Consider the following 19,854-nt stretch of genomic DNA (forward strand, 5'->3'; position numbering starts at 1 on the left):
CACTTATACACAATGCCCACAGTAGTAGTGCCCCTTATTCAATGCCCCCAGTAATAGTGTCCATTATGCAGTTTCCCCTTTAGTAATACCCCTTTATGCAATGCCCCCTGTAGTTGTGCCCAATATGCAGTGCTTCCTGTATTAGAACCCATTATGCAATGCCTCCTATATTAAAGCCCATTATGCAATGCTTCCTGTATTAGAGCCCCTGATGCTGTGCCCCCAGGAGCTCCCCTTATGCAGTGCCCCCTATAGTGCCCTTATACAGTACCCCAGTAGTGCCCTTATACAGTACCCCCAGTAGTGCCCTTATACAGTGCCCCCTATAGTGCCCTTATACAGTACCCCAGTAGCACCCCTTATACAGTGCCCCCTATAGTGCCCTTATACAGTACCCCAGTAGTGCCCTTACACAGTACCCCCAGTAGCACCCCTTATACAGTGCCCCCTATAGTGCCCTTATACAGTGCCCCCTATAGTGCCCTTATACAGTACCCCGCAGGAGCTCCCTTTATGCAGTGCCCCCAGACAGTAGTGCCCCATATGCTGTGCCTTCCATAATGCCCTTATACTGTGCCCCCTATACAGTACCCCCAGTAGTGCCCCCAGAACACCCCCAGTAATGCCCCTTATGCTGTGCCCCCTCCCCTGTGCAATACTTACTTACCTATCTTCAGGATGTCCACTCCAGGCTGGCTTCCACCAGGAGGGTTCCGGGAGCGCACCTTCTTCTTCCTCATGCCGCGCGAGTGATGACGTCACCGCGGCCGGCGTCCAGAGCCACACACAGGCACATAGAAATGCTCTGTGCCTGTCTGTGGCTCTGGACGCCGGCCGCGGAGAGAGAACTAAGTCACTCCCGGCGGCGGCGGCAGAGTGCAGGACCTCGGAGGAAGGGGGTGTGCTGGCAGCAGGTGCGGCCCGCGGGTCTGTATGCTGCTGTTTTTGGTGTCACCCCCTTGAAGGGTGACACCCGATGCGGGCCGCACCCCCCGCACCCCCCTTCTGACGCCACTGCCCTATGCTATAGCAGAATCCTTTGCACAGTATTATTCCTCCCTTTACAATTTGAAAGATGACCCTATGACGCCCCAACCCTCACTAACCCAGATAGATGATTTCAGTGGCAAACGCAGGATTTTTAAGGGGGGGGTTCCATTATATATATATATATATATATATATATATATTGTGATAGGATCACTGGTAAAGTGGTCTGTGGCAGGTACATTTGTCCCAGATTCCTGTCTTATGTGTTTTAAACCCCCAGGAGAAAGTCTGCAGTGTAGCAGGCTTGAGTCTTGGCTTTTTGAAAAGCCGGTTTGGGACCTGGGGGTTGTGGGTGAGAGGAGAGGGAGGGCTCCACCCACAGCCACTCCAGGTTTTGGTTCTCGCAGCCTGGTAACAGGCTTGTTAGGGTTTCCACCTGAGAGTGGCCAATATAAGCCTAGTTTGGATAAGGCTGAGTGTCTCACCTGGGAGAGCAGGCAGGGAGTTTGCTCAGAGACACTTGGAAACCTAACTGTAGTGTTGTGCTGTGCCTTTGTTGCTGGCAAGGGCATTAGGCCCTGCCAGGTTCTGGTAGTGAGGGAACTACCTGTGAAGTTAGTGCCCCGACAGGGCTAGGATTTATATTTATGTTTTCTTTATATTTCTGACATTGTACAATAAAGACTGGCGCCGAACAGCTTGTACTTGCATCCAGACTGGTGTGCTGCTTCCCTGCTGCTGTGTGTGTAAGGAAGGAGTCCTCTACCCAGGAGAGGGACCCCCTAACCTAACTGTGTCACAATATATATACACACACATACATACTGTACTTTACACACAAGCTTGTATGCATTCACACATAGCATACATACACACTTAGCAAACATACACACAGCATACATACATTCATTCATGCATAGCATACATACACACACACATAGCAAACATACACACATGGCAAATATACACAGCATACATACATTCATTCACACATAGCATACATACACACACTCACACACTCATAGCATACATACACACACAGCAAACATGCACACACACACATAGCATACATACACACACACATAGCATACATACACACACAACATGCATACATTCATTCACACATACCAAACATACACACAGCACACATACATTAATTCACACATAGCAAACATACACACAGCATACATACTGTACTGTACACACAAGTTTGCATGCATTCACATATAGCATACATACACACACAGAATACATATATACATTCACATATAGCATACATACACACACAGAATATACACACACACATACAGCATATAGTACTTACATAAACCCAGGGCTGAGGAGGAGGAGCTCATCGCCGCGGCTACCCTAGCAGATAGTATGCTGCACATGCACCTCAGCTCCCTCGGCCATCCGTCTCTTCTGTATCCAGTGCAGACTGCAGAGAGCTCTTCCGATCAGAGCTCTCTGCCTGAGGAGCTGCTGCAAATGTGCGGCAGCTCCAATCGCGGCCGCGGGTGGCCCGCTGACTCTGCAGAGTCAAGGTTCTCCCCGTCGTTAAAAAAAAATTGATTCGCCTGGGGGGGTTTCTGTGTGCTCGGAAACCCCCCCTGCGTGCGCTGCAGGATTTTCTTAGTACAGTGGATCTTCCATCCCTGGATGCTGACGCTTTGACTGCACTAGCTGATCCCTGGTCCGAGGAAGAAATTTTATCAGTTATTAAATCCCTTCCCTTGGATAAGGTTCCGGGACCTTACGGTTATATAAATAAATTCTTTAAATGCTTTCAAGATACTTTGTCTCCAATCTTAGCACACATGTTTAATGATGTTTCGTCAGGGGGCTCTTTCCCGAGAGAAATGCTAGAGGCGAGAATAGTAGCATTCCCCAAACCAGGTAAGAATCTGACATCCATGGCTAATTACAGGCCGATTGCAATTCTCAATACGGATATTAAAATATTCGCCAAACTCTTAGCAAACAGACTTAATTCATTGCTACCGATTTTAATACATCAAGATCAGGTAGGATTTGTGACAGGGAGGCAGGGACCTGATAATATGAGGAAGGTGATCAATATTATTGAATCATTCTCCAGTCTTGACCAACCTCTCCTACTGCTATCATTAGACGCAGAAAAAGCATTTGATAGACTGAATTCGAAATATTTAAAAGCAGTATTGGTTAAATTTGGAATAAAGGGCAGTTTTCTTACGTCAATACTTGCATTATATTCCTCCCCTTCGGCCAGAGTCTTTGTCAATGGCATACTATCCACCCCATTTCTGATTACAAACGGTACGAGGCAAGGGTGTCCCCTATCCCCACTGGTGTTTGCCCTGGCGATCGAGCCATTGGCAGAAGCCATCAGACATGACCATAACATTGCAGGCCCCATCCTCTTTGGCAAAATTTACAAAACAAGCCTGTTTGCTGACGACATCCTGCTGACTCTAACAGATCCGATTAACTCCCTAGCAGCTCTACATAGTTTGTTGGGAGAATTCTCTGGGGTCTCTTACTATAAGTTAAACTGCTCCAAAATGGAGGCTCTCCCTATTAACTTCCCACAACACTTATTGGCATCCCTTAAAGCGAATTACACATATGCTTGGCAGGATCATTCTATTAAATATTTAGGAATTCACTTAACGGCCACTACCAATAGTCTAATAGCAGCTAATTATCTACCATTGATACGACAACTGTCGTTACTATTTAAGGATTGGATGATGTCCGATAAATCATGGATGGGCAGACTTTCTGCCTTAAAAATGGTTGTATTACCAAAATGATTATATTTTTTTCGAACATTGCCCATATTAATCCCTCAATATATACTCATTAAGATCCAAAAACTCTTTACTTCCTATATTTGGAAGGATAGGAAACCTAGGCAAGCAAGGAAAACACAGTCCTTACCTAAGACGGATGGAGGCCTGGGATTCCCGGATCTTCACAGGTACCAAATAGCATCCCTATTAGCACAAGTGAATCCTTGGTTTTCAAAGGGGAAATTGATGCCATGGGTCCAGTTGGAATGGGATATGGCTACTCCATTCCCACTCACAGATTGTCTCTGGTTACCATCTCATGTTAGGATCCCGTGGATCAAAAAATGTACGACGATATCCACAACCAGGAAAGCCTGGTTTGAAATGGTTAATGCGTCACCAGAAGTTAGCCTTCCTTTCACAGGTTTCTCACTGGAGGGACTGGCCGCCTTAATACCAAATTTAAGTTTTGAGACTTGGAGATCCCAGGGTATTTTTTCCCTTAAAGAAATAACAACATTCGGCACTTTCAACCATTTACCCAAATTAATGCACAATTCCACACCTCTTTTAGAGAGTTTTATAAATATTTACAAATCAGACATTGGCTACAAAGTATAACTCCACCCCCATACATCATCAAAGATCTCCCTAAACCTTTAGTCAATCAACTAAATAAAGTTAATAACAAAGGAGCCATTACATGGTGGTATTCTCAATTAACGACTCCCACAGAATTCAACAAACCTGTAACATTCTTGAAATGGGAAACAGATCTCTCTTGTATCTTCTCGGAAGAGGACTGCCGTCTAATATATAAAACTAGTTATAAAGTTTCAAAATGTATGTCGCATATGGAACAATATTATCGGTTGCTTCACCGACAATATTTAACGCCTAAACTAATGCATATTATCTCACAAGCCCACTCCAATTTATGTTGGCGGAACTGTGGCCATGTCGGCTCTTTACTCCACATATTTTGGACTTGCCCTTTTATCACTTCACTATGGAAAGAAGTGTTTATTTTAATAAAAAAATTGTAAAGATCACTATCCCTCCACACCCGGTTATAGCTATCTTTCATATATACAAAGACGATATGACCTCCAACGATCGTTATTTAATGGGACACGTCCTGATAGTCACTAAAATAATGTTAGCTCAATGCTGGAGATCTCCTATAATCCCCACTTTGGAAGATATAGAAAAAAAAGGTCCAAACTCATTTTGAGTTTGAAACGGCTGGAGTAAGTTATTCCCCAACGTCATCCAATCTGCTAATTCAGTGGCAGAACTGGTTTGAATACTGGTCCTCAAAACCCAAACCCTGAGACCCAAAATATTAAATTTTGGATAAATAACCGAGCTTAAGTAGATCAATGGAGGCTACGGGGAGAGTTGCCTTGTCCCTTCTATGGCGTTGACCATTAGTAAGACCTTAATATAGCTAGTAGTCTATATCTCGTCAGTTTAGTTGTTCGCAATTTGTGATTACTAGATCAAAATAATGTAATTCTATATTAATTGATGAAAACGGTTTCCTGTTCCGGACTGTACTATTAATATTACCAGGCTATATTTGTTAGTTTCTATGCAAATATTGTACCTATTTCTTTATTTCTGTTTCCCTGATCCCTTCCCTTTTTTATTTCTGTATCCCAGATCCTACCCATATAATTTTGAAATAATAATAAAAATTGAATGTATAAAAAAAAACCCTTATTAAATATACCCCTGCATCTGTTCTCCAAAACTTAAGCTAAAGTTTCTAGTGGACCAAGATCATGGAGCTGAAATCCTCACACCCTATAAACACAGCTGCCAAGATTTTTTGGTATTATTTAATGTATTGTAACTTTATTGTTAGCCATGATGTCTTGTATTCTTGCATTTCTAAGGATGTACTGCTTGTTGCTGATTCATGCTTTTTTTCTGTCACCTACCTTTACAAATAAAGGCCAGGCAGGTGAATTGTGCCTGACATATATGGTGGTCAGGCACCGGTTCGTGTAATGTGTACCGGCCACCTGATATATCGGCCCACCCAGACATAACTCATTTTGATTTATGGGTGGTCTGAATCTTTATACAATATCTGTGACATTTCCAAGAGCCACTGCATTAGGAATGAAAATAGTGGTGGTCCTTAATAAACTTGCTATGGTGGCATCCATTTTGTGTGGTGATTTTCATGTCCTCAGTGGGGTTAGGTTAAAGGGTCTGTAACCTATATGGAACATGATACTTATGTCCCAGCTTGATCCACACCTCACAAAACAAATCTTCTAACTGAGGGGAAGATAGGAAATCAATTGTTTTGTATTTTATTTAAAGCAAAATGTCAGGAAATTCATATGCTTCACTGTCCGGAATGTTTAGTAACACCCTGTGTCCTAGAGGAATCTTCTCCCAAACACATGTACAGTACTGTAGTCCTCATTGTCTAAGTTATCCTCCCTTTCCTCTTGGGGGAACACTATGACTAGGATAATACATTGAGACATTTTCAGATAAAGCAGTAGGGATCTCACTGCCTTCAGTTTCTCTGGGACAGGCAACTAGCTGAGATACAGTACTGCAGCTTAGCTGTGCACTATGCCAAAGACTTAGCCCAGACTGATTATGCTAGATTGATACCACTACCACTTGCTCAGTAGCTGACCTGCCAACTGGTAATTTGGAGTGATATTTTACAAGTAAATAGTTTTACTGATGTCATCCTCCCAGCCTTAGCTAAATGTATTACTTCTCTGTCAGACAGTGTAAAGAAGGGGATAGTTGGAGACACAAGTATGGCTGTCAGTTCCAGCAGGTTTCTCTCAGTGAGTTAAAGCTCACCAAGAAGAAGATGCTGGCTACAAGGAAATAAACACCTTCCAGCAGGGCCATAACTAGGGTAGTGCAACCAGTGCATGGCACCACAGGGCAGGGGGCGCTGTTTGGGCCTGTCAATTCCTGTTTATCATTCTCACTTGTAGCTTCCTCTTATTTTATCCCCAGCATCTCCTGGCCTTTCCTATCTCTTCCCCATGAGGCTATGACCATTTTTCAGGTGCACTATCTTATGTCCTTATTTAAAAAATGCTCTCTCTGGCATAGGGCACCAAAATGTCTAGTTACAGCTCTGCCTTCCAGGGCCCAGCAAATACCTTAAGGACAGCCCCAGAAAATCCACACTTTGCCTAATATGGGGTAAAGTGGCAGTAACCAGCATCTGACCTGGATTCTACAGAGGGCCTGCCCGAGCTCAATTTGCTTGTTAAGTGAATATATATTTCAGCACCCCATGGAGCACTTTTGCACGTACCAAAGGCGCACACCCGAAAAAATTGAGGGGACGTGGTCTAGTGGGGAAACTCGTACTCAGAAGCCACACCCCATTTTTGTCACGCTGGAGGTATGCCCAGCGCCCTGGGAAAGAGAAGGCAGACAAAGGGGCCAACAACAAAGGGGAGAGAGACTGTAGACATGTTCAAGATGGAGGCAGAGAGTGGCACAGAGAGGAGAGAGAGAGGCAGATAGAGAGAAAGGGGAAAGAGGCAAAACGAGGAGAGAGTGAGGCAGAGAGAGGAGTTAAACATTTCCCTTTTGCCAGAAAGTAAAGAGAACCCCATGCATGACTACACTATCCATCATCCGGGCATATACCAAGTATAAACCACAAGAGGAACAACAGTATACTTATTTGACTTTATCAATGTCACCACTCACTACAATAATACTGGACTGAAATCAGATCTTCAGGCTTCCTATCCAATATGCTTTATATGTGTTCTCAGTTCTAGTTGTACATAAACACACAAATATACAGACAGGGTTACATATAGAGACATACATATACACACACATACAGTGTTACATGTAGAGACATACATATACACACACATACAGTGTTACATGTAGAGACATACAGACAGGGTTACATAAAGACATATACACACACATCCAGGTAGAGTCACACACAGACAGAGTGGAGGACACAAGCAATATGTTCCCCTGTGGTCTCATCCCCTCTCACCTTGATGTGGAGCCTCCAGTAGTTCCCGTATCCTCCATGCTGCCTGGAGCCCTGGACTGAGGAGTTGAAGAACAAGCTGGTGTAGCCCGGTCCCCCTGCACTGGTCAGAAGAACATTTTTGCCGGGCTCCTCCAATCAGGGCTCAGCACAATCTACTTTTACCCCTGGGGTGTCTCACCATAGAAAAACAACAGTAAGGAGCTGCCTTCTGTGAGTAATGCATGCCGGAGCACAGTCATTGCTCCTTCCCTGATGCTGCCCTGGCCCCCCTAGGACCTGGCCCTGCCTGCCACCCCATCGCATCCCCTCACTGTCGGGCTGCGGGATGGTGGCACCCTCCTCACTGTGGCACTCTACACAGCCACGTAACCGGCGTAATGGTCAGGCTGGCCTTGATTCTACAGCATAGGAGGCTCTGCATCCACTGTAGGTAAAGAAATTGATCATTGCTCGGTCTTAGATGTTCATGCTGCATCCAATTATGTAAGCAGCACGGGATCCCTGGCATACATTACTAGTTGACTGGCTCACCCCCAGAAACAATACATTGTAGGAAGGGGGTGGGGCGACTTCAAGTATCTCTTAGCAGCCTCTGAACTACCACAACTATTACATTTAACAAAATAAAATAATAAGATATAAGGAACAATATAGGAAGTCATGCAGAAAATCAAACCACTCAGGTGGGAACTTTGGCAGGTGAGGGGTACAGACTTGCTGGCTTGTATAATAATTTAAAAATACTACCTGATATTTAGGGACCTCTTTTCTGTTTGCTGTGGTAGGCTCCTCTTCTGATTCAGAATTGGAATTTTCTCTATAGTTTTTCCTCTTCACAGTTGCTCTCTGTGGTCGCTTTAGCTTTATTTGTGTAGTACAATCTTTGGTATCCTCATTGTCTACATCAACATCACATGATTCCTTTAAGTGCACAAAAACTTGTTGTAGCTAATATATGCCTAATTGTTGTAGCTAATGCTGCCTAATATACAAGTTATAACACATAATAGAAATGTAAGACACTATATTTTACCGGTATATCTAATAAACAATTGTTATTATTTTCTTTCATTATACTATTAGTTTACAGTGAAATATATTTTTTGTCTAAACAAATACATTTAACATTAAGTATATTGCATTGAGCAAAAAAATAAAAGGTAATGTTACTGTACTATAAGTATGAGAATCAAAATAAAACAGGGGTTTTAATTAAGAAAATAAAGGTGCACACTGTAAGCAATAAGAATACTGCTAGCCAAAATAATTTTGATAAACTCTACAATTAACATGGGGTATAAGTGAGGTTCTTAGTACATACTGTATATGGCCAAAAATGCTTGCCCATCCAGCACGTCAAGGTGAACCTTATCAGATGAGTCGCTAACATCCCTATTACTAACAGATTGCATCAATTTATCTAGGACTTCCCTATAATAGTGCCCATTCTATTATGTTGACTACAGTTTAGGAACCTGTGCTGATTAAAATCACCTAAGGGCAGATGGAAGAGTGCTAATACCAAGCAGAAGGAGTCTAAACCTCCAAGTGTACATTAAGGATCTCAAATAAACAGTGTTTGAAGGTATTATTGTCAAATTAGAGTATTAACAGATGAATTTACAGTTTTCATAAAATTATCTGTTTATTATGCAAAAGATCCTGAAAACAAAATATTCCACAAATTGCACCACCAATGTTTGCTGAAATTAGATCTGCCCAAATATATTTTTCAAAATCAAAGACAACCACTTATCTGCTTAAATATCTAAATTCATACCTCCCAACTGTCCCAATTATAAATGTTCTGAGGTACAGATGTGTCCTCATTCACCTAGCGTCAATACACCATATGCCACGAGACACCATGAGCGACTGAGCCTCTTTGAGAGGTGTAGCGTACCGTCTTTTTCACATTGCAGACGCAGTGAAACACCACTCAAAGTGTACTAGAGACACTGTAACTGCACAAGAATTAGTTTTAAACACTTACAAAGTCGCAGATGAAGCACGATGGAACATAGCGCAGCATTGCAGCACTTTGTATACAGATTCAGACTAATTTGCAGAAAGATGTACAGATGTCGACATCAAATTGTTCAGTGTAATCTAGCAAAGTAGTTTGTCGCTTCCAATTGTTTTATTTATACAAATAGGATGCATATTTTGAGCAAGAAAGACGCTAAGCGCAGCGGTGTTGCCTGGGACCTGCGTGCAGAGATAAGCTGTTGGGCACGACTGAAGCCACAGTGTATGAGGACACATCTGTATGTAAAATTAAAAAAGTTGTTTCATTTTACAGTTGAGAAACTTGGAGGGTGGCATGCTAATCAAAATAAAATGGGTGAAGGGAGAGGAGCTGATCTACACTGCAAGCAACACAATGTCTTTGCGTATGTGTGTTCTCTAATCCAAATGTGTACAGTGTGTGTGTTTTATGATCTAAGGTAACATTTCAAATTTAAGAATGGAAGCGCCAGTCTGCATCAATACTATGGGCCAAATGTAGGACCTCATTCAGAGCTGGACGCTATTTGCGCTCGCTCGTTCAGAAAAAAGGGGTGGCTATTCAAATGAACCGTTCGCTCTTTGCGGTCTGTTCACGCCTCTAGGTCTTAACGAGCGAACCAAACATGCGGTCATTTTTGGAAAACTACGCCCCTGGCCGCTCGCCAGGGGCGTAGAGAGCCACGCGGGGCCCCGGTAAAGAGGGGGCATGGCCTAATTTCAGAAGGCGTGGTCACGCCCCCTTGAAAGAAAAAAGGGTGTTTTGCAGAGCCGCAAGCAATCTCCAGCTGCAGCCCAGCACACGCTGTGTGCTGGGCTGCTGCAGAGGGACGGAAGGAGGGAGGAAGTGAGGGGGGGGGCGGCGCCAGACCCGGGCCCCCGCCGGGCCCCTCTGGAAGCCCGGGCAAACTGTACCCGCTCCCCCCCCCTCTCGGCGCCCTTGCCGCTCGCATCCTACGTCATGTCCGCTATTTATTAGATTAATCGAGTACATCAACCAGCGTATGAACTGCTCGCTATTCTTGTGGTTGGTTTTTCCTACCGCAATCTTGCGAGCAGTTCTGACTATAAAATAACCCATTGACGTGGTCAATGACGCTGCTGTATTAATTATGCACACCCATAAAACGCCCGTTTTGACCTTTAAGCACGCCTGCGTTCTGATCTCCACTCCCCGTTTTCAAGCACCTTCCCCTGTTACCCACCCACATACGCCTCCTCCTGTCACTCAAAATAGCAGGCATTCGCTATTTAGCGTACAAACGATTTTCAGCCGCACTGACTGCTTCGCGCATGCGTATTACGATCCGTACGCATGCGCAGTTGTGCAAACATCGCTCGGAACAAACGAGCGGCCGCTTTCGAGCGGCTCTGAATCAGGCCCGTAATAGGGTGTCTGTTTTGGTAAATTGCGAGTTTTGTGGTAAGCTCGTACTTTTTCACAACTCTCCAATGTAATAGGGTGTCAGTTCAATAGAACTCGCATTTTTTCAGTTACTAAAAATCGCCATTACCAAATTCGAATCCAGATGTTTTCCCATTTAAAACAATCAACTCGCCCAATGTAATAGGGTGCAAGTTTCAAACTGATGAAAAAAAGTTTGCCAAAAGTCCCCAAATAATAGGCCAGCTTCAGGATATCCTGAGCAGGTCAGCGTAACAAAGAACATGCACAAATCCCTGAGATACGTGCATGTTTCTGTGTGTACATATGAAAATAGTTAAAAAAAAATAAATAAAATGAAGTCCAGCCCCTTCCCAAAAGCATAACCAGCCCCGGGCTTTATAAAGCCTGTCCTGGTTCTAAAAATACAGAGGCCAAAATGCGTAGGGGGCCCCTATATATTAAGTACCAGCACAGGGCTTTGCTGAGCCGGTCCTGGTTGTGGAAAAACACGGGACAAAATGAGTAGGGGTCCCCCCGTAATCTCAATAACCAGCACTGGACTCTTTTTAACTGGGGGGTAATGCCACAGCCAGGGAAAACCTTTCACCGGTTTCCCCGGCCAAAGCATTAACCCTGACCGTTAGTCAGCCCTGGCTGGGGATCGCTGGGGATCCCTGGGGAGTTGCCCCCCCCCCCCAATAAGGGGATCCCCCTCTCCAGGGCAACCCAGGCCGAGGCTGATAGACCGGGGCTATCCCCGGCACCCGTGGGTGGTGGGTGCCGGGTTGATAGTGTCAAAGTGTAGTGTAAAATAGAGGTGTAAATATTTTCTTTAGCTGTGGTACTACATGTCCCAGAAAACCTACCCTGCATGCTGGTACTTGGAGAACCATAAGTACCAGCATGCGGGGCATTGCGGGCCTGCTGGTACCTGTAGTTCCACAGCCAAATAAATATTTAAAAAAAGACAAGACACCGTGAAAGTACAATTTTATTAAAACACACATGCACACTAACTGACACACATACTCACCTAGTATCCTTGATGCCATCATGTCCCCTTCTCCAGTAGGCATCCAGGGGGTTAAAACAAAAAAATGGAAAAAGCTGAAACCATGCAGGACATGAGGAAAGGTATGTTTCCACCTACGTTTCCTCCGCGCGAATGGCTGGGGCCAACGTGTTCCCCCGTCATTGCAGGATCCGCCAGCCAATCAGCGAGCGTCTCCGTCGGAGCTGCTCGCTGATTCGCTGTGTGCGGTCAGCCCTTCTCCTCCATAGGACTTCAATGGTGAGAAATCTCCATTGAAGTCTATGGTGGAAACCGCGACATTGTATTCAATGATGTAACCACAAAGTTACTTGAGGTGAACCTTGCGGTTACATCATTGGATACAACGTAGCGGTTCCCACCATAGACTTCAATGATAGTGTAGTATTGTGTAAAAATGAGAATGTTATTATTGTCTTTGGCTGTGCCAGGGATAACTCCGAGCTATAAGCCTAAGCCTGGGCAGCCCCGGAGAGGGGGATCCCTTTATTGGGGGGCTCCCCACCTCCCCAGGCCTGGGCTGACTAGTGGTCAGGGGTAATGCTTTGGCCGGGGAAACCGGTGAAAGGTATTCACTGGCTGTGGCATTACCTCCCCGCTAGAAATAGTCCGGTGCTGATTATGGAGAATAAAGGGGACCCCTACTCGTTTTTCCCATTTTTCCACAACCAGGACCGGCTCAGCAAAGCCCTGTGCTGGTTCTTAATATACAGGGGCCCCTACATATTTTGGCCCCAGTATTTTTAGAACCAGGACAGGCTTTATAAAGTTCGGGGCAGGTTACGCTTTTGGAGAAGGGCTGCACGTAATTTTTTAAAAATAAATACAGACAGAAGCAGTCACGGATCTCACTGATCTGTGATGGCTTCTGTATAACTCGCACCTTTTAATGCTAGAGACATTAAAAAGTGTCAGTTTACATAGTCCAAAACTTACCTAGATTCACATAGTGTAGTAGCCTCTAGCTGAAAAGTTTGCAGGCTATTACATTTGCGAGTCCAAGCATAAACTCACACCTTTAAAAAATGCGAGAAGGTGCGAGTTTGTACTGTTACTAAATCAGACACCCTATTACATTTGTCTCTATATCTCAGTTCAAAAGCAGAAGACATTTTCCTAATAATGTTATATTTCAACCTATAGGTACTTAGATAATAAATACACTGTTCTTCGATGATTACCTTGCACTGCCTTGCCTTCGGTTTTTGTCTCTGTTTAAAGTTGTCCACTACTTTGCCTACAAAAAATAAACCCAACACCAATGTTGACTAGGTAGTACATTAGGAAGGAAGCAGCATGGCCACTAAATACTAGATGATTTCACATAGCAAAACCACTTACATGGTAAGGTTTTTTCTGGCTGTTTCCCATGCCTCTGTCTGCTGTACGAAAACATATTGAGCTTTCTTTTGCTGGCAGGGTCTTGTAACCAGCTAATATCTGTTTTGCTATCATCACCGCCTCTGTCAGTATCAGTGTCACTAAACAGATGCTTAAATGTGCCTTTAAGCTATATAGCAGAAACACAAGATATGATTTGCCATTTCATACATGAAGAAAAATACATAACACGCAAACACCATATTATTGGGATTAAATGTGGGAAGGCAGCAGTATGTCTTAAGATATTGGGGCATTTCAAAAGCTGAGATTTTGACAAGTGTAAATACGGGTAACTCTAATATCTCCACTTTCTAGCTACGTTACTTTGTTTAACATTTTAATGTTTGATGTTATTTCATGCATTTATTTAGTTTTTTTCACATTTAATACCGAATCCAATTATACCACAAAATAAGTTACATAAGTGATTGCTAAAATGAATCCTCTCCATAAATGTATGGTAAAAAGCAATTACCCCTCTATTTGTAGTTTGTCCTGTTCACCGGACATGGAATAAAGCAAAAATAGATCTAATGGTGCATACACAAGGTCAGATTAAAAGTACGATATAAACAATGATATACTGTAGTTTGATCATTAATATCGTCCTTTTTTTAACCCCTCCAAAAACCAAACGATGGTCGATGAGCGGGCACGAATGGTTGATATCGATCATCGCCTGTGCATGCAGGCCAACATGGTCGATATCGATAAGGTTAGCATGTTTACTGAAGGGACCCGCGATCGTTGATCGTGGCTCGTTACGTCGTTTGGTGCATGTTGCTGGATGTTATCTGATCGTTGTCTGATTGTCCCGTGTGTACGGGCCATAAGACAGACCTCAGACAGTGTGTGCAATATGCCAGTGAGGCAGGCGAGGCACACCGCTCAATGTGATTAGAATAGAGGACCTGAATCAGAGATGTATGCTAATATAATTGCAGCTGTGATCCCGCACGCAGCTGCTGTGCAAAAATATTATAGTGTTGTAGCTGTCTGGAAATGTATTGAGATGCAGATCCAATCAAGTGTGTACAAACACGCAGCGGTGGTTACAGATCCTTCGATAATCGACCATCTGAGTAACACTATGGTTGCACAGAATGGGCGCAGGAAATGAGACACTGGCGCCATGTTTTCTACTTATGGGACTGCAGCTGTAGGCTACGACATGCCCCCCAAACGGTCGGGACACGGCTGCGCTTTTGCTGACACTCCCTGAAACTGGCCTCAAACAGTTCCTGACTTTATGAAGAAATCCTTGTTGTGAGCGGCATCGTTATATTACCTCGGCGCAGGTGCAACCGTGATGCATGCGCAGTTGACCGATAATTGCTCAACTAAGAATATCAGCATTGTGTACATCTCTGAATCAGGCCCAGAGAGAGGGTCAATCTAGTAAATTGTCTGAATGCATGCGCCCTAAGACGAGGTTATGCAACACCTGAGTTGCACAAACAGGGCCTGATTCAGAGGTGTACGCAGTTGCAGCCATGATTGTGGCCCATGGTTTTCCTACTGAGATGCCCACCAGCTGCAGTGCTAATCCATCACTGTGTGTATAAGACGCACCAGTCGCGCCACTGAAGATTGTACCAGTCATATCGAGGTGCAGAACCTGTCTGAACATGGCCACCAGTGCGACTGCATCTTGACTGCGCCAGCCCGCATTTGGCTAGCTAAGCCCATGTTACATCCCAGGAACGCCCACTGAAATCCCCAGCTCTTGCGGCTCCTGGTGGTAATTACCGGGACACATGCGAGACTTAAAACATTGGCCGTCTGCATCTGACATCAACACTGCGTCCAACTCGGAACCAGGCCCGCAGCATCCATAGTATAGTCCTCCAGCACACTGTAAACCCTTCCAATCAAGGCTGTTGCTTGCACCTTGGGTGTCCCCACTCCCACAGTCGTTGTAGTTCCTCAAGATTCTTACCTTCTGTGGAGCGGAAAAGAGCAGCAACTACTCCTCTGTGGCGTGTGAGGTTGGGCTGTGACATCATAGCCCAATACCGTAATCCCAGCGCATTACTAGCATTGAGGAGCAGAAGTAGCCGGCTGATTTACAGATAAGAAGAAATTATTTTTTTTTTTTTGCGTAGGCAGTGGATTGGGAAACTGCTGCTTATACATGGGATGGATTGTGTACATTCCACAACTAAATATCAGAATTGTGTTTTGAGACCTTGCAGTTTGAGAAACGCACTTTGATTGGCGATTTGGACTTTATTAAACTGTATAGTCTAAAAACTTCACATTAAAGCTCATGAAAACCTGCTGTTTGGCAAAACTGCCATTTAGTAAGTAATTCTCTAATGTGCATGATTATGGAAATCCCCCAAAAAAACTCTGCCTGTTTGATGTTCATGAGGATTCATTTTCAAAACACTTTAAAAAAAAAAAGAGCACATTTTACCTTTTGTTCATTCTCTATTTTACTTTTTTGCTTCTTCTCAGACATTTTCCTGGAGAAACACAAAACACACACACACACACCATGGTTGTGAGAAAAATAGAACTTAATAATCCTATTCTCTACTCATATGCTAAGACACCAGTGAGTATAGCTTGCTCTGATCGAAAGTACCCACTAAACATATAAAAGAAGCTTAAGCCTTCAGGTCTGTCATTGTGCATTCCTTGGAGCAGAATCAGTTTATTACAAACTAGAGAAGGTATATAATAACAAAGACAAAAGCTATATCCTGTATGAAAATCTTCCCCAACAGTGACTGATTAATATCAACTGTGTTAGCAGGCCTCATTAATTTATCTTTATGTTTTGGGGGGCTGTTGTGAGGGGGAATGTAATAGGTTGAAAATTTGCAAACTTGACGTTATTCTAGCATAATTCCAGTGACTTTCAAGTCACTATATGTAATAGAATAAGACTAGATGCAAAATCGGCATAATCACAACTCAATCAAACTCGCTGCAATGCAACTCAACCACCAGATGTTTCTAATGTTAAAGATGGAAATTGCCATATGTAATAGCCAGTAGCAAAAGAGCCATAATAACTTGCAAAACAATAGACAGGGCAGAAAGATCAATGAAGTACGACATCTGAGTCCTACTAGCTCTCATATATGGCCTATTTCAACAGATTTAAAGCCTACAAAAACAAGCCCACAGGCAATTTCACTACGTACTAGAGGTGTGCACCGGCCACTTTTCGTGTTTTGTGTTTTGGTTTTGGATCTGGATCTTTCTTCGTGTTTTGGATCTGGATTGGTTTTGCCAAAACCACCCTTCCGTGTTTTGGGTTCTGGGTTTTGTGTTTTGGATCTGTATTTTTTTAAAAAAAAGCATAAAAACAGCTACAATCAAAGAATGTGTTGATTTTTCTGCTCCTATGCTATTATTAACCTCAAAAACCTTAATTTCCACTCATTTCCAGTCTATTCTGAACACCTCACACCTCACAATAGTGTTTTTATGTCCAAAAGGTTTCACCGAGGTAGATGGATGACTATGCTAAGCGACACGAGTGGGCGGCACAAACACGTGGCCCATCTAGGAGTGACACTGCAGTGGCAGACAGGATGGCGGTTTGAAAAACTAGGCCCCAAACAGTACATAATGCAAAGAAAAAAAAGAGGTGCAAGATGGAATTGTCCTTGGTTTTATAGTGTACTTTGGGGGTTACAGCACCCTTTAATGGACAAGCCAGCCGGCCCTTTACTAATGGGACACAGGCGCACGCTTGGCGCTGCTCCTTTGTTGATGCACGTGCAGCCACAGTGCACACAATTCACAAACACAGAAAAAATGTATTTTTTTTTGCACTTGGGGGGAGCACCCCTGATGGACAGAGCACCCCCTGGACAACACTACAGCACCCCTTTAGGACTGGGACACTGTACAGGACTTTGGAGTGGACACAGCCCCTATGGACAACTGACTGCACAACACAGTCCAGCCAGCCCCTATGGACTTTGGAGGAGTGGACACAGCCCCTATGGACAACAGCAGCACAGCGCAGCACAGCACAACACTACACTGCACTACACTACACAGCCCACACTACACAGCCCTAACTCCCACCCTCCCTCTTCACTGTCCATAGCCGAGTGAGAAAATGGTGCCGACGCGGGTACCTTATATAGGATCCAAAACCCGCGAGACCCGGAAGGCGGGATGATGACGTTTTGCCTCGATTTCAGATCCGAGTCAGGCGGGAAACGTCGAGCCTGACTCGGATCGGCGGGGCTCGGGGGGATTCGGACCAGATTGCAGTGATACGGCGAGTTTGTTGTATATATACACAGATACTCATTATTTATACAGCAACACCGATTGGAATATTTTCTCCATTTATTTGCTCCTACTCCTAGTGATTGACTATTAATGAATTACTTGAACACTGGGGTAGAGAAAAAAGATCTTGTCATTTCACGGCAAATAACCCTAAGGATCAGTGGATTTATTGCACTTTTTACCACAGTCACATTATAAGGGAAAATAATAAACTAGCTCACTGTTTTTTTTTCCAGAAATTCGTTTTATAATTAACTGATACAATGTACTAATGTATTAATGTCCCAATTATTTGAATGAGTTTTTAATTTCTATGTGTATATATTATATATGTTCCAAAGAAAGTGTTGAGAGTTAATGATCAGATTATTCTTTTTTATACATAAATATTAAAAGATTTTCTTACCAAATATCACATGATGCTGTTTTTTAAGGTATAAGAGCGTGATTATTGTTGTGTGTTTTTTTCCCTCCAAATTTTAAAATCTGATTCCACATTAGCAAAGAGAAATGGGAAGTTTTCCTTGTATAGAGACCTATAAGAGCTAGTAATATAAATCCCAAGGTATTTTATCTTTTTGGAACGCCAAGCAAATTGAAAATTGTGTTCTAATAGTTGACTGGTGTCAGAGGATACATGCAAGGGGAGGGCTTCCTATTTAGAATAATTAATTCGGTTTCCAGCAAGGGTAGAATAAGAAAAGTTTGAAAAAGGATGGGGATAGAGGTGTGAGGGGAGGAAAGTGTAAGTAATACATCATCCGCGAAGAGTGATAATTTATATTCCCTCTCACCAACTTGAATCCCTTTAATATCAGGGGAAGATCGTACTAAACAAGCAATGGTTCTATGGTTAATGCAAAGATTAAAGGGGAAAGGGGACAGTTCTGCCTGGTGCCATTACTAATTCCAAAGAGATCAGAGTCCCTACCATTTACTCAAACCCTCGCTGTCGGGTTGGAATACAAAATCGTATACCTGTCAGAAGGTTCCCTCCCAGACCGAAACTCCGAAGAGTTGCAAACATAAAAGGCCATAGGATTTTATCAAATGCCTTCTCAGCATCTAGTGAAAGCAGCAGAGAAGGCATCTTTCTTCTATTTATAATATGAATAAGATCAACTGTTCTCCTTGTATTATCCCGGGCTTGACGGCACGGGATGAAACCTACCTGATCAGGGTGGACAAGCTGTGGTAGAACCTCACCCAGCCTAGTCGCTAAAATTTTGGAGAACAACTTAATATATAGGCCTATAGCTATAGCAAATATTAAGATCATTACCGGGTTTATGTATAACAACAATTCTAGCCTCCAAAGTACGAGAAGATAGTGTCTCACCCTTAAGAAACCCATTGAAAAGTCTGCACAAGTGTGGCAATAAAACTGATTTAAATTTCTTATAATATAATAGGGAGTAGCCATCTGGGCCAGGGGCTTTACCAGATTTTTTAGATTTTAACGTCTCCTCCAGCTCTTCTAATGAAATATTGTGAGCTTAATTGAGCGACCCTAGAACGACGTAATCCTAGGGAGATGACACTTTGCTAGAAAAGAATCGATAACTTTGTCTAAAGAGGGAGATGGAACAGAATTTTGGTAGAGTTATACAAATTTTGCTAAAAGGTTTCAAATTCCTTCACTATCTTCCCAGGGTCATGCGTTAGATCACCCACTCTAGTTTTAATCGACAAAATATTTTTAGATGAAATTTTAGCTTGTACTTTCCGAGCCAGTAGCTTATCGGCTTTATCCCCCTTTTCATAATACCTCTGATTGAAACGACGGAGGCAGAGTTCTCTTATGAGATAATAACACATTAAGTTCACCTCTAATTTTAACAAGCTGATCTAAGTCAGATTGAATAAGAGTAGATTTATGTTTTAATTGTAATTGGTGTAGCTGTGTAGTTAAATCTAAAATGGCTTGAGTACGTTGTTGTTTAATTCTAGAAGTGATTTGAATAAAATGGCCACGTAG

The 19,854-nt window shown here is 43.2% G+C and overlaps 1 protein-coding gene across 1 annotated transcript in view; it reads right to left on the minus strand.

Moving 5' to 3' along the window:
• The window catches only part of SYCP2 (synaptonemal complex protein 2), a 457,471-nt gene that overhangs the window by 129,583 nt on the left and 308,034 nt on the right, over positions 1-19,854 (minus strand). Inside the window, exons 29-32 of the mRNA XM_088482789.1 lie at positions 16,033-16,081; positions 13,572-13,740; positions 13,412-13,467; positions 8,533-8,706 (exon numbers count right to left, since the gene is read on the minus strand). Coding sequence (XP_088338915.1) covers positions 8,533-8,706; positions 13,412-13,467; positions 13,572-13,740; positions 16,033-16,081 — 448 coding nt within the window. The remainder of the gene's footprint in view (positions 1-8,532; positions 8,707-13,411; positions 13,468-13,571; positions 13,741-16,032; positions 16,082-19,854) is intronic.

This window comes from Taudactylus pleione, unplaced genomic scaffold (genome assembly GCF_031769625.1).
Source record: "Taudactylus pleione unplaced genomic scaffold, aTauple2 ptg000018l, whole genome shotgun sequence".
Taxonomy (NCBI): domain Eukaryota; kingdom Metazoa; phylum Chordata; class Amphibia; order Anura; family Myobatrachidae; genus Taudactylus; species Taudactylus pleione.